We start from the raw sequence: 14287 nt of genomic DNA on the forward strand, positions 1-14287 counted from the left end.
CGGGAGTCAATGTGTCAACCAAAGGGCGCGATGACGCGCCCGTCAAATTGCTGACTAGGAGCGAGAAACTTATTGGTTCATTCTAGGTTGTAGGAGGGAACAGATGTCCGACTTCACGATTGGTGGAGTCGAGTAGTGAATGAGGCTGTAGCTCGAGACTCATTGTAACAAACATTACTAAGTAGATTGCATTTCTTGGATATCTTGCAACAATCTGCTCGCTAAAAACAAAGGAAACCTCCGAGGTATACTACTCTAGCCTCCCAAGGCGTTAAGAACAACACCTTTCGTACACTCACATGCCCACTCAATGGGGTCCAGAAGACTTGGACCCGGCGACACTCACAGGACTCACGAGGCTGATCCTGCTCAGTACACTCCCCGCCTTTCTCCGTATCCTGCTCTCCCGCACCGGAGTCGGGGCAGTCGACACACTCAAAGGACTAACTACATCGCCGTCTTCATTCTCATTCTCCGCAACCTCGCGATTCTCATCACCCTCCTCGTCCGTTCGACTGCTACCAGTCGTCATGCTCTCCATGCTGCTCCCGTCATGCTGAACCGCAAGGCTCAGCCTCGGCCTCCTCGGGCCCTCCAGCTCAACAGCCGACGCTGGTCTCCTCGTGCGAGTGCTGCCTACACCGCTGACGGCACCCTCGGCGATAGAGTCCATAGGCGGTAGTGGCTGTGCGGCCGGGCCGCGATAAGCGTCCACCGAGCTAGACGAGCTGGCACTCGTGCTGCTCAACCCGCTCTGGTGAGACGCTTTTTCACGAATCACCGTTGTGCTAAGCCGCTTCAGCCCGCGACTCCATGCCGGGTGGGACTTTGGCGAGAGGACGTCGGCAATGGTCCTTCTCTTGGCGTCGCGCATCTTGCGGGCCACAAGCTCGAATTGCTCCGCCATTGTAGGGTGCGCCATGATTTCTTCCATCGAGATTGACAGGTTGTGAGTCCCGGGAAGACCTGATTTGGGCAGTTCCTGGGTGAGAGACTCGGCGAGTTGGGATGCGGGCATCATGCTACCCCAAAGATCGTAGAACGCCGCGTTGGGAAGCTGTGTTTCGGGAACACCGAGTGACCTAGGATCCAGCACCTTTGTCCAAATTTTGGAGATGCTGAGCTGCACGGCTTTGCGGTGGTCTTCAGACATGCTGGAGCCTGCATTGGTCGGCTTCGTCTCCATGTCCAGCTGAGGCAAGGGAATTTGGGGCGGAACGGCACAGTAGTCGATCGAGGAGGGGATGAGCGGGTGAAGCATAGAAACCGAGGTGAGAAGCTCGATGCTAGAGCAGAGTGATTTTAGCGTCTCATTGGCAAACAAACTCGGGATGCGGTTCTCGCAGAAGGTGATGGAGATGTCGCCGCTGTTTGCATCTTCTTGCGTGGAAATGACGTGAAGATCGTACACGTCCCTGCTGATGGGTTCCTGAACGCTGAACTTGCACTTGATGGTGCCGAGGTTGAAGACTGCTGCCTCCTTGGCGGCATCCTGATGGCGGTGCTCGACGACTGTGCTGAAGCGCGTCCAGTACGGGAGCTTGGTGCACTTCTCGACGATCTCGAGCCAGCCCATGTTCTCGAAGGGAATGCTCATAACACGTTGGCCGTGAACATACTTGAGGAGCTCGAGGGGGCTGCTCAGAGTCTCTGCAAATCGGACGCGGACTGGAATGGCGTTTGATACTGGGCCAAGGGTGCCAGAAACATCGGATCCATCCGACAGTCTAAGGTGTCTTCCCTCGACAATCTCACCAAAGAGAACGTCGCCTGAGCCGGAAAGGTTAGCTAGGACCATGGCCCAAGCTGACTTGACGATAGTGTCAAATGAGATGCCCAAGTTGGCCAAGGACATAACCGAGACCTTCTGAGTGATCGTCTTGACGTTCGTGCTCATTGGCGGTGGCCTGCTGTGGGCGACAACCTGAGTCATCTTGGCGCCATCCAGCATGGAAGACCAGTGATCTTGTGCACCAGTAGCATGTGCCAATTGAGCAGAGCGCACAAAGTCAAAGTAGGTCGCCCTTCGTGGCGGACAGGACGGCGCAATGTAGATGCTCTTCAAGTGCTGCAGCAAAAGCGAGATGGAAGCGTCGTCGTACTGCGCTCCAGAAAGTCGCAAGACAAGATTGGACTGCTTTCCAGCATCAACGAAGAAGAACTTGGTCATAGGAACTTCCAAGTTGAATGAGCCAGTCTGATCCCTCTTGATCAACTTCTCCGTCATCGCCGATACCCTCCATGTTGGGACTTCGATCCTTTTGAACTCTGGGACGAAAGACTTAAAGGCAACTTGGTAGACCCGCCTCTCGTGGGAGACAAATGCGGTCCGGAGGATTGGGTGGATCTTGGCGAGACAGATGCAGACGGCCTCCAGCTTCTTCGTCTGAACTGCACCAGTGAAGCTGAAGGTGAAGTAAGTGAGGCTTGAGCTCCCTTTGAGTAGGCCGGTCTCGAGAAACTTGAGTTGAGTAGCAGAGGCTTCTGCGACATCGTTAATGGCGTCTCGTTCGACATTGAGCTTCGGAGCAATCACATCGTTGATGAACTGCTCCTCGAAAAGGATCTCTGAGGAGGATCCCAGGGATGGAGCAGCATTGCGTTCCGGTTCCGCAGTCTCGAGAGCGTAGTCTGAGCTCAGTGTTACGCCTTGGCAAAGCTCTGTGAGGGTGGCGCCACGCAGGACATCCGGCAGAGCAATGATGAGTCCCTGTTTGCGGCATGCGACAACCAGTTGGCCTGCGAGAAAGCTCTGGCCGCCCAGCATAGGGAAGCTCTGATTGCCTCGAATGCCTGAAGCCTCTACTCCCAGGAGATTCGCCCAGATTGATCTCATGCGCTCCTCAACCTGAGTCAGCGGAAGAGGCTTGATGCCGACCACGCGGACTTCATCGGGCGATGTGACCGAGGAGAGAGCCTGTAACTGTTCTTGCGACAGCCAACCGACCATCTTCTGGAGCTTGCGACGGTTGACCTTCAACGACGGTGTGACGGGAAGGTGTCTAACGGGAACAAAGATGGTTGGCATCATGTGTGAGGGCAGACTAGTTCCCAACGAGGACTCAATGAGCTTCTTCGCAATATAGGTGCGCTCCTTGGTGGTGATTGTAATCCTCGTAAGGTCCTCCGATCCTTCAAATAACTTCTCTCCAAGCTCGACAAAAGCGGCAAGGGACGGTTGCGCGTCGCGGCTGATGATGGATTCAACAGCGAGATCTACGCCTTGGCCGAGACATCGGCGGAGCTTCTGCTCGACTTCAGCAACTGGAATGACTTGCCCGTTGATCTCAACGTCGTCACGGCCACTGGAGACGAAGTCAAGCAAACCATCCTCCATGTATCGGACGCGATGGCCCGTCTTGAAGTAACGTGTCCGAGGTTTGCCATCCTCGAGTGACACATCGGAGTCCTGGGGAAGATGCGCCAAGGGCTGGCCAGGGACAAATCGATGCGCCAATGTGGGACTCTCGATGATGAGTTCGCCAATGGCACCGATGGGCATCAGCCTACGATGATCTTCAGGGTTGACAATCCAGAACCTCCCGAGGAACGGAGGCGCGACTCGGGTGAGATCGGCAGCTTTCTTGACCTCCAAGACGGAAACACCAAGAGGGCAGATATCAGGAGCACCGTAGGCCAGCAGGACTTTCGTCTTAGCCACCCAGGGCGCGCAGGTATCTTCGTCCAGACGTCGCGTTCTGAAGCAGATGGTCCTCAGGCTGGGGATCGCAGCGGGTGAAATCTTCCGTGCCAGGACTGGTGTCATGTAAGACCAGTTGACTTCCATCCTTCGAGCAGCGCCGACGATATCGCTGGTTCTCTCAACGGAAGAAGGGATACACACACAACCGCCATGCACCAACGTCGACAGTAGCTCAATCAAGGCGGTATCGACATTGAAAGACGATAGCTGCATTGTACGACTCTCCTGGTTAAGATTAAGAGCGCGACCTTGTGTGACGAATGCTGAAGAAAGGGCCGCATGATGGAAGATGATTCCCTTTGCCTCCCTGCCTCGGGACGAGCCTGGAGAAAGAAGAATGCATGCGGCATCATTGGGCGCGGCCATGGGCAAAGGCGCCTCCAGAGAGAAGTCAACTTCAAAAAGCGTATCATCCACAACTACGACACCATCGACAATGGCCTCCAGATTCTTCCAGAGCATGTCCGTTGCGATGACGACCTTGGGCGAAAGCTGGCGGACGAACGTCTCAACATTGGCTCGATCCTCGGCGTCAATGGGGACAAAGCAGCCACCAGCCTTCAACACGGCCAGGATGCTGATGACCGCCCACTTGTTCTTGTCGAGAATGACGGGAACAGAAACGCCGGGGCGAACACCCCATTGAGTAAGATACGTGGCTAGGCGGGAAACAAGGCGGCCGACCTGTCTATACGAGAGCTCGCCATCCCAGGCGCAGATCGCCTGAGCATCTGGTCGAAGTCGTGCTTGTTGAGAAATCAGGGCGTGGACACAGCCAGGCAAAGGCTCGGTCGTATTCTCGGCTCCCCAGTCCCGGATCAGTAACTGGGCATAGTCTCTGTCGGTGAAAAGGTCGATACTGCTGAGCGCGCCTTCCGGGCTTCCGAGTATGGCGACAACAGCACGCCCAAAAGTATTCGTAAGGTTCTGAGCTTGGGAAGGAGTCATGAGCCTGTGAGAGACTCCTGTGACAAGCTGGCCGTTCACGAGAGTCAGAGAAAATGTGACGTCGAAGTCGGGGGTGTTGAAAGCCTGAATGCAGGAGAGCCTCATGGGGGGACGCGTAGAGCTAAACCGGCTCTTTAGCTCGTGAGGCTCTTCTTGGTATGACAGACACGTGTTGAAGAGCTTGTCGCCCTTGAGACCCAACACATGCTGAATTTCCGACATTGGTACGTTCTGATGCCGGCTGCAAGCAGCAGAATCATCTTCGACGGATTTGAGGACTGTTGCGACGGACTTGTGATTTTCGAGCCCGACTGTACAGGCTGTGGTGTTTTCGAACGCGCCGACCGAAAGAATCAAGCCCTCGGGGGCGTTTCCTGTATCTCGGCCTGATGAGCGGTAGCCAAAGCAGACTTGGCTAGAACCGGTGAAGGCGCGTAGAACAAGCCCCCAGGCCATGCGCATCACAGTCGATCGGCTGATGCCTTGTGATCGACAAAATTCGTCGATCTGAGTCACCGGCAATTCAATATGAAAGTTTGTGTGTTGCATGGTGTTGTTGTTTACTGTCATCAGGCGTGGGAACAAGCATGGCCGCGTCTCTTGAAGGCGGCCGATCCAGAAGTTGAGGCTGTTTTCTTGCCGAGCAGATGAGATATATTGAACGCAAGCAGCATGCGATGGGTCAAGCATCTTCATGGACAGCTTGCTTGAGTTGTACATTCTCTTCAAATCCCAAACGATATTTTGAAGACTCAAGGCCTAGGGAAGTGTCAGCGGATGTTTCAATCAAGCGGGTTCACAACTCACATCACATAGGGCGTGGCTAATGTCAAGCCTCAGAAAAGTGCTCGCGTGCGACTTGCACACTGACACTCGGTGGCGCGGGTTAGACGGCGTCGGACTCATCGGTGGCAAGGCATTGAGAACAGCCACAGGGTCTGTTCCTGCTTCTGCGTCGACAAAAAGCATATCTGGTGAGCACTTCCGCAGGATGACTTGGTCGAATAAACCATTCTCGGAAATGCTGTCTATGAAGACAGTCCTCAGAGCAGGGTACTTGGCTACGATCTGCTGCCAAATGGTGCAAATTTGAGCTTGGTCGGCCAAGACTCCGTTCGGCGATGATAACTCGTAGATGGCGTTGTTGTGGCAGGTCTCCAAATCTTGGGTTTGACTGATGAGGATCTCCTGCTGCAGCGCTGTGACGGGTAAGACGTCCTCGATATCCCGAGCACTAGATAAGCCGAGTGCAACCAATCGGTCGGTATTGAGTTTCGCCAGGCCCTCGTACGTCGTGTCGAGCATTGGGACATCAGACAGAGTGAGTTCTTGGCCACGGTATCGCAACCTGCCGATGGCTTCGTATAGCAGGTGCTCATACATTTGAATCCAGTCAGCAATCTTATCCTGGTGGTTGGAGTTCTTGTTATAGACGATCTGAACGGAAGCCGAGCCTTGGTCGACCATGGCGGAGACCTCGAATAGAGCAATCCTAGACACGCTCGAGCCAATGTCGGCGGCATCTGTTGACCACAGCCTTCCAGGAATGGTGAGTTGCTCAAGAACGCCCTTCTCCCGCTCGAGTTGTTGAACCGACCCTGCATACGTGAACATGATTTCGAAAGGCCAACCTTCGGTGCTTCGAGTCGCGGCCTCGGGGCCAAAATACCGAGATGCAAAGTAGTTCCACCCACGACGAGGTATTGATCGTCTCGTATCTTTCATCTTGCGCAAGATGTGAAGGAAGTCATCGGCCATGTCAACTGGCATAGACACAGGGCACAGTGACGTGAACCAACCGACGGTCTCTGTGATGTCAATGTCTTGACTCCAAGGTTCTCTGCCGTGCTCTTGATTCCACACCACGGGTGCTCTACGATCGTGAAATGTCTGGCTGAATGAAAGGAGGAGTGCCGCCATGTAGATATCTGACATGTCAGTCTTGAAGACCTGGTTGCATGCTGTGTGAAGAATTGCTGTAAGTTCTGGGGTGAGAGTGAAGCTGGCGACTGAGATTTCGGCGTAGGTGTTGTGTGAGTCCTCGAGACCCCAGTATCCGTACTGGCCGCTGGGCAAGTCGTAAGGCATCACTAGCTGATCCGGGTTGCTGCTGATGTATTCTTCTTGAAGCTCATTCCACCGTTGAAACGGCATGGAACGCTCAGAGAACAGTGTGCCCTCTCGTAGTAGCTCATCAAGATCATGAATGATGATGCGCCACGACATCATGTCTACGACCAGATGATGAGCGAGCAAGTAAACAAGCTGCTGGCCGTCATGAGTGCGGAAGTGGTCGACTGAGAAGACCGGCCCGGTCTCGATGTTGATGCTCGACTGTGACTGTGCGATAATGCCCATGACCTCCTCCGTCGTGCTCACCGAGTGATAGCGGAACCCATAAGACCCGTCGACTTTTGGAATGATCCGTTGTGTCCAGCCATCTACGCCAGGCCGGAAACGAGCGCGTAGCATAGAGTGATGGCCAACCACGGTAGCAATGGCGGCGTGAATATCTTCCAACGTCGAGTTGTTCTTGACGCGAAGCAATATGCTTTGGTTGAACCGGTAGCCCCCGTCTGATCCCATTCGTTGCTCGATGCGACCGCCAATGCCGGTATCGAAATAAAGCTGTTGTATTGGCGACAGCTTGAAGCCTTCCGTGGATTCCTCGTTCCATGTGTCGGTGCGGTGGTTTTTTCTGTATGCGAGTGATGCTAGTTGCCCCAAAGTAGGGCATTGGTGAACGTCCTCGGGTCTCACCGTGATGGACTCGGTCCGACATGCCGCAACGAGCATCATGGCGGAAATGTCATCGCCGCCGAGTTGACCGAATGAGAAGTTCATGCCGACTTGCCGTTGTGGTATGCGGAGAACATCGGCGACCTTCTTTTGCATAACTCGTTCCATCTCGGTCAAGGGCTCCTGGAAGAGCTCGTGAGACTCGAGACTGGATATTTGGTGATACATGTCCTCGTTGATGTTCTGAATCCATGTTTGGAGCCGTCTCCGGTCGACGGAGCCCTCTCCGTTTGAAGGCATCTGGTCAAGCACGATCCATGAGTTTGGCACAGAATGAGAACCTTCCGAGGTTTCGAGAGCCAGTCGGACAGCTGCGACCTGGCTTCCGGCGAAGTGCATCTGTGATTGGGGAATGAGTCGGATGCTGGACAGGCTGGTTTGCGATATCCGGCCCGACGCCAACGTCAAGAAGGCCACGAGCTTACCCTCTAGGAAACCAGCCTTTGGCCTGATGACGGCTGCACTCCTAATCTGGGGCGTAGACTGGATGAATTGTTCGATTTCGGAATGTGGTGATTTTATTGGTGCCGCATCGGAGCTGTTGCTGGAATCGCACGAGGAAGTTGAGCAGGCGCTGTTTCGTCTGGGACTTGAGCTGAAGACATCGGAGGGAGAGGTGCTGCTCTCTCCTTCGGAGTCCTTGTCCTTGGACACAGGCGCGGTCTGAACCAAGGGGGTGATGCAGGTCTGAAGCTCCGCCAAGGTTTGACAGCGTAGAATGTCGCTCGTCCTCAGACCAAGTCCGAGGCTCATGCACCTTTTCCTGAGGGCGACAGCTGTGGGCCTGTCGCCGCCCAAGTCTGAGAAGGAGTCGAACAATTCTATGCTATTCCTCGGCAAATTTAGCACGGTGGCAGTTGCTGAGAGAAGTCTATCTTCAACAGACTCTGTGTGGAATGACGACATTGTTGTGTCGATTTTGGGGAGTTGTTTTGGGCTGACTGAGTCTGCCATATTGGACGTGTGTGTATGTAAGTGCTCGCTCGCTCGGTCTGGTCTGAAGAAGAAGAAGGGTAGAGCTGGGTGGATAGCTTGGGAGGGGTATCTCAAAGATGCATGAACACAAATAAAGGAGACGACCGAGCAGAGGTGACCAAGTAACACGGATCAAAGGTTGGTCTCTGACGAGGGTCAAAGATGCTCAAAGGTGATGTCGTTGGTCGGACGAGATGAGCTTGCAGTCTCGAGGTTGGGGGGCGCCGATTCTGGGGGCGTGTTTGTTGGAGCCCGTCTTTGAAGATGCAAGGTGATGAAAGGGCCAACGGGCGAAGGAATGTTACACACAAAGGCCGAGAGGAAAGATGATCCAAGGGCCGGAGCAAGAAGAGATCACAAAAGAAGAAGAAGAGGCGGGGAGGTGGGAGATATGGAGGGTGAAATAATGCAAAAGAGACAGCATTCTGGCAGCTCTATTCATCCTTCAGATCCTTCCTGCTCACTACAGGAAGAGAGAGAGACAGTAAGACCAGCGAGCCGGGGGGAGCTTTGGTTTGCAAACAGACCAAAAGTCGGCAACGAAAGTACCGAGTACCGTACGGGCGAGGCAGGGCAAGACGTGAGTGAGATGCCGGTTCCTGGGTCACTGCCAGGCTATTACCGTCATGTACATCGTAGACGGTAGGTCGAGCTTCCCTGGCCCCGGCCCATTCTGACGTGCTGGGGTCCAGCTTGGAGAGCCAAAGAAAGGTGGGGGAGCGAGAGGCGGTGGTGGGTAGACACGCAGACTGGGTGAGTGACTGAGCGACTAACGGGACGAAAGACAGGATGGATGAGAGAGGAAAGCGAGCTGTGAATGGTGTGTGCGAGTGCGACCACGTCCAGTCAGTTGGGTGCGTACGAAAAAGGTGCTGAGGTCAGGTATGCCGCGCCACGCCATGGCATGCCTTGTCACGGCCTGCCGCGGGCTGGATCTGCATACCCGCGTCTTGCTGGAGGTGGAACGCAACGTAGGGGCCGGGGGTGACCAGGCATCCGCGAAGAGAGACCCATACCTATTCTTTAGTCCTGGGCCTCACAAGTAGGTACGGATACTTTGTACGCAGTAGATAGATGTTGGTGATGTGCAAAGATGCTACTCGGGAGTGGAGTGATTCGGCAGTGACCATGTATGTACTATGTACTGGACAGAAAGGTTGAGGATAGGACGAAAGACGCTTGCTCCGCCTCGTCAGTATCTTGTTTGGTCATTGTCCTCGAAAAGCGTTGCGTTGCGTTGCGTTGCTGTGTAAATGGCTATGCAGCCTCAGAGAGAGAGTGTGTTCCCGTCTCCGAGCCACACGGGGAGGAACGCAGCCGTTGTCTGCAATCAAACAGATGGTGGGAAACGCGGCATGGAGAGTCTAATCAGCAGGGTTGGGGCATGCCCATTTTGGATCTGGGCTGAGCCGAGCGAGACGAGAGGAGGTGTGCTGGTGCCAGTGGTGCACGGTGTGGTCCCAAACAGTCGACAGACATCTCTGGCAACGATTGCTTGGTAACAGTGGAGTAGTTTGTAGCTTGCCGCGATGGTGCGGACGTTGAAGCTCGGCTTGCGTTTGCGTTGTCTGGCGACTCTATCCGTCCAGACACTGGCGATCTTGTCGTAGATGAGGAACGGAGATGAAGACAACCAGGAGGAGGAGGAGGAGGAGGAGGAGGAGGAGGAGGAAGAAACGAAACAACGTGGGTACGTATCTTTTGAAACTGCACGTATCGTTGAGCTGAGTACGTACTCCTTGCTTAGCCACGGGCTCAGGCTAACTTGCGCCAATCAAAAACTTAGGAAAGTATCTCAAAATGGTCAGTGCTCCTTCAGCCACACAGCACAAGCTGCACTAGCCACAAATGGGAAATCAGCGAGATTCGCGAGTTGCAAGGTGCCATTGGACATGAACAGAACATCCATCAACCCATCCACCACTATGCAGCCTGCAGCCTGCAGCCTGCTAAATCCAACAAGCGCCGGGACGCTCTCACATTGACGGAACTTGGGTGCGCTGCGGCTATGCTCGTGGTGCCTTGCGTTAGCCAAGGGGGCTGAGTCCCCCCCTCCCCAGCTTATGGCGTCTGTTCAAGGTGACTTTGGTGGTGCAGTGCACTATGCACTACGCAGCTCGCAGGCTCTCTCCTCCTCTTCAGGAATAGAAACGGCCCAGCCCACTAATTGGTCTTTGCTTGTTTCCCGTCTACATGCAAGAACGGTAGACCGGCATCATGCTGGAAGACGCGGCCTCCAGCTGTGTCATCTCCGGTGAAGAACGCCGGTCTATCGCCGTCTCCCCCCTCGCCGAACGGGGGCTGAAATCGCTGGACAGAAGCATCACCAAAGAAAGCTTGACACGACACTTGCTTCACTGTCTCTTTCTCTCTCATCTCCGGTGTCCTGAAAAGGTAACCTTTCTTCACAACATCTCCACCAGCATTCACCTGCTTCCATTCTCACCTGTCCGAAACTCAAATCCCCAACTCACTTTCTTACCTTCTACTCAGCTCACCCGTCCGTTGAAACTCAAACCTCGCGTCCCCCTCCGTCTTACACATGCTAGAAGGCTGAAGTGAAGGTCGCCGTTTCCACGCAGTCAGACTGTCAACTTTTTAAGGGTATTACTAAATGTGACCCTCCCCCCTCCCCTCACTCGCGTTCTCGGCCCCGGCCCCGAAAGGCCCGGCATAATTCGCAGGATGGCAAACTTTGGGAACCAGGAACAGTTGACTCTCGTAATCAATTCCTCCATTTTACCTTTTATCTCTCACTCTCTCTCTCTCTCTCTCTCTCTCTCTCTCTCAGCCTCTGTGTGTCCCTCAGATAACCGCTTCCGCTCATGATCGGACGGAATCTCGTGTATTCGGCACGTCTTTGCGCAGTCAGCATCAGTGGCCAGAACTCCCTCAATTCAGGTCCAACCCTGTTGCTTAATGGCAATGTCAATGAGGCCTCTCCATCCTCACCTTCATAATCCGCATCCACTTCCTGCGATGCTGTTCAATTTCCATGTTTCAACGCCTCCCACTTACCCCGGTTTTCTTTCTTGTCACTGCCACCTTTATGCCATTGAGACGTATGTGGCGTACGCGGCAGCAACCCTTCAGCCGCTTGAGGACTGCTGTCAACGTCAACCACCAACACCAACACCAAACCCCAAAGGCACGATGTTACCGTTGCTCTGAGCTCTATCAAACGAGAGCAACAGAATGTCAGGTACCGTGTACAAATGGCCCCGCGAGAACAAAGCACCCTATACCGCCTCACAAACCCTCAACACTCAGTTCACCACGACTCCAACAGAAACAGAGCAGCAAGAACTTTCGTAGCGGTGGCAGCAAAAGTCGACGAAAATAATCTCCAACGAAACACGCGTGCAAGCTCATCTGACCCATCTGACCAAAAAGTTTCATACACAGGTAGGCCTGAGACCGAGGCAAAAGAAGAAGGATTAAAACAGAAAAAGACAGCCAGTTGAGCAGAGCTTCCAAGCTTACCCACCAGCTCTAACCCAGCGAGCGTCCTCCACCACCACACGGGCCCAATTCCCCCTTCTAGCTTGACACTCCCGTCCGACATCGACTCTCGGGCTTTCGCCCTCTGCTCCATCTCCCGACGGCGGCAGGGGCTACATAGATCCATCTGCATTGTTCCTCCCATCTTGCGCAGAGACGAGGCACCTACCAACCCAGGTGACTAATAGTAAATATCATGAAGCGCCCCCAAAACAGGCTGATCGCGAAGAGAAAGGGGAAACCCCTGAGACTGTAATCAGAACTCTCACTCGAAAGGAGCTTCCAGGATTGGTCTCGGCCATCGTCGGCCAACCTTATGATAAGCAGCACATGCTCCAAAGAAGAAGAACAGCATCAACTTTGCTCAAAAAACTTATCCTTGACACAAGCTCGCCACATGATGGGCAACTGCCAAGCTACATGGGAGGTCGCCTCTCCAATCCGACGGACTCGTCGAACCGATCGGTGACTCTGTCGTTCAAATCGTCTTGAGCTGAACTGATTGCTTGTACAAGCGAGTCAGCCGAGGTCCTGTTCAGTCCTTAGTCCCGCGTCCTCGGTCATGAGCTTGTACACGGCCGTGTAAGTCGTGTTCACCCTCGTTGCAATGATGCCAAATGCCTGCTTCATCCTCATAGGATAATAAGATTCATGACATACGAATGAGATCTCAGGGAACACCCCAGACTATCATACATCCACTTCCATGTGCGACTTGACCAACCCGTCAGCGAGAGCATACCCAAATCCTTCCACTGTCGATCTCTCAGTGCCTTCCGGCTCCCGCACCTCCGAGCGCATCCGTCCTCCTGCCCCTTCACCTCCGCCCCGCTCCCACACGGAAGTCCGGCGGTCGCCATGTGTACAACCCGTACACAAGTCCTCCCTCTGAACAAGCCTCACAAAGGCACATTTGACGTTCGTCCACACTGCACGCTTGAACTGTGTCGTATTTCATCCAGCTAGGCTCACATGTACACGCGACACCGACTCAGCACGTACTACTGTCTAGCCCCCACGTAACTACGAACAAGCCGCTTTTCCCGAATGAGTTTCCCACGCCAAGCGGCAATCTCACGGCCGCCCCCGCGGAAGCGCGTAAAAGCAATTTGAACCAAGTGGTATCTCGCCAGGCTTCCGCGGTAAAGGGCGGTTATCGAGTGCGTGTGTGTGTGCAGTGCGCCCGCCGCGTTGGGGGTTTCGTACGGCACGATCGAACCGCCCGAGAGAGGGTCAGGTAAGCTGCCCACTCGCGGGAGGGGACAATTGTATCCCAGTGCAGGGCTGACGGGATGGACACCGAAAATCGACGCAGTCAGACGGCGCAGCAGTAGCATTGAATTTGATAGGGTGTGTATAGTGTCACCCTACGTACATGTACGGTGACGGGGACGCGCCTGGTTGAGCAATCAGATCGTCAGGTGGAGTTGTCTTTGCAATCGCGAGTTCTTGTCATCGACCACGGGTTCATCGCTGGGTACCAGCAACGGTGATATCGAGAGTATTGAGGCAGTCACACTTACGATTGCAGGAAGCCACGATGAAAATCGGTCATGTTTGCCGTCTGCATTCGACAGGGGGCAATGTTGTCTCTTGGACAACATGGTACTTCATTTGGGTTGCTAATATCAACGGGGTGAAACCTCTCATTCCTGTCTGTTGCGGGAATGCATACACTCTCATCTGAAGCACAAGCTTGCCCGAAAACGCTCCAGCCCGGGTGGAAACCACATCGGCTACGAAATAATGGAGTTAAGAGATGGTGTCTCAGGGCGCGGATTATCTCGACTATGAATACATCCCAACTGGCGAAGTTTTAGATTGTCGTCCTGCCGACAAAACCACAGGTGCTGCACATCTCCTTTCCTTGAGCCTTATTCATGACCTCCGTTTTGTAAAGCTATTGAGCGTCATGTCCCACAATCCCGGTTCATCTTGGCTGGGAGCATTGTCAAATGATGCAATATCGATGAATTGACAAACAAGTTTGCGGGACCTGCAATGCCCCTCTGCTGCTCCTCACGCAGTATATGCAACCTTCTTTGTGGCCAACCCGGGTTCTGCTGTATTCTCTATCAAGATCAAACCTGTGGCTGAAGAACTTGCTGCAAAGAGGTACACATCCAGATGTTTGGTGATGAGAACATCGAAGCCAAAAGCAGACATGTTGATTAATCATGTGCCTACGCAACAATGGCCAGTTTCTACTATCTAAGCCCCCCCAGAGATTTACGAGACTGAAAATTAGTTTCCTCAAGTATATTCGGCATCTTTCCATGATCAGAAGGCAATTTGCTTCTAGTACGTCTGTCATGCTCGAGCGTCCCATGGACAGTCACACATCTATTATGAATGAATCCA

At 53.8% G+C, this 14287-nt stretch overlaps 3 protein-coding genes across 3 annotated transcripts; all 3 read right to left on the reverse strand.

The window, feature by feature from the left end:
- Window positions 1-307: 307 nt before the first annotated feature.
- Window positions 308-8404, reverse strand: CABS01_10722 (AMP-binding enzyme; the record flags this gene model as incomplete). The annotated part of the gene is made up of 2 exons (XM_060544077.1): window positions 308-5410; window positions 5459-8404. The coding sequence occupies 2 exons, from the start codon at window positions 8402-8404 to the stop codon at window positions 308-310; spliced, it is 8049 nt and encodes a 2682-aa protein (XP_060398801.1).
- A 790-nt stretch (window positions 8405-9194) lies between these two features.
- Window positions 9195-9326, reverse strand: CABS01_10723 (uncharacterized protein; the record flags this gene model as incomplete). The annotated part of the gene is made up of 1 exon (XM_060544078.1): window positions 9195-9326. The coding sequence occupies one exon, from the start codon at window positions 9324-9326 to the stop codon at window positions 9195-9197; it is 132 nt and encodes a 43-aa protein (XP_060398802.1).
- A 3119-nt stretch (window positions 9327-12445) lies between these two features.
- CABS01_10724 (uncharacterized protein) lies at window positions 12446-13263 on the reverse strand (the record flags this gene model as incomplete). The annotated part of the gene is made up of 3 exons (XM_060544079.1): window positions 12446-12547; window positions 12623-12868; window positions 12958-13263. 3 exons carry the CDS (start codon window positions 13261-13263, stop codon window positions 12446-12448), a joined length of 654 nt encoding a protein of 217 aa, XP_060398803.1.
- Window positions 13264-14287: the final 1024 nt, after the last annotated feature.

The sequence above is a fragment of the Colletotrichum abscissum genome (assembly GCF_030869225.1).
Source record: "Colletotrichum abscissum strain IMI 504890 chromosome Unknown Scaffold_28.1, whole genome shotgun sequence".
Taxonomy (NCBI): Eukaryota; Fungi; Ascomycota; class Sordariomycetes; order Glomerellales; family Glomerellaceae; genus Colletotrichum; species Colletotrichum abscissum.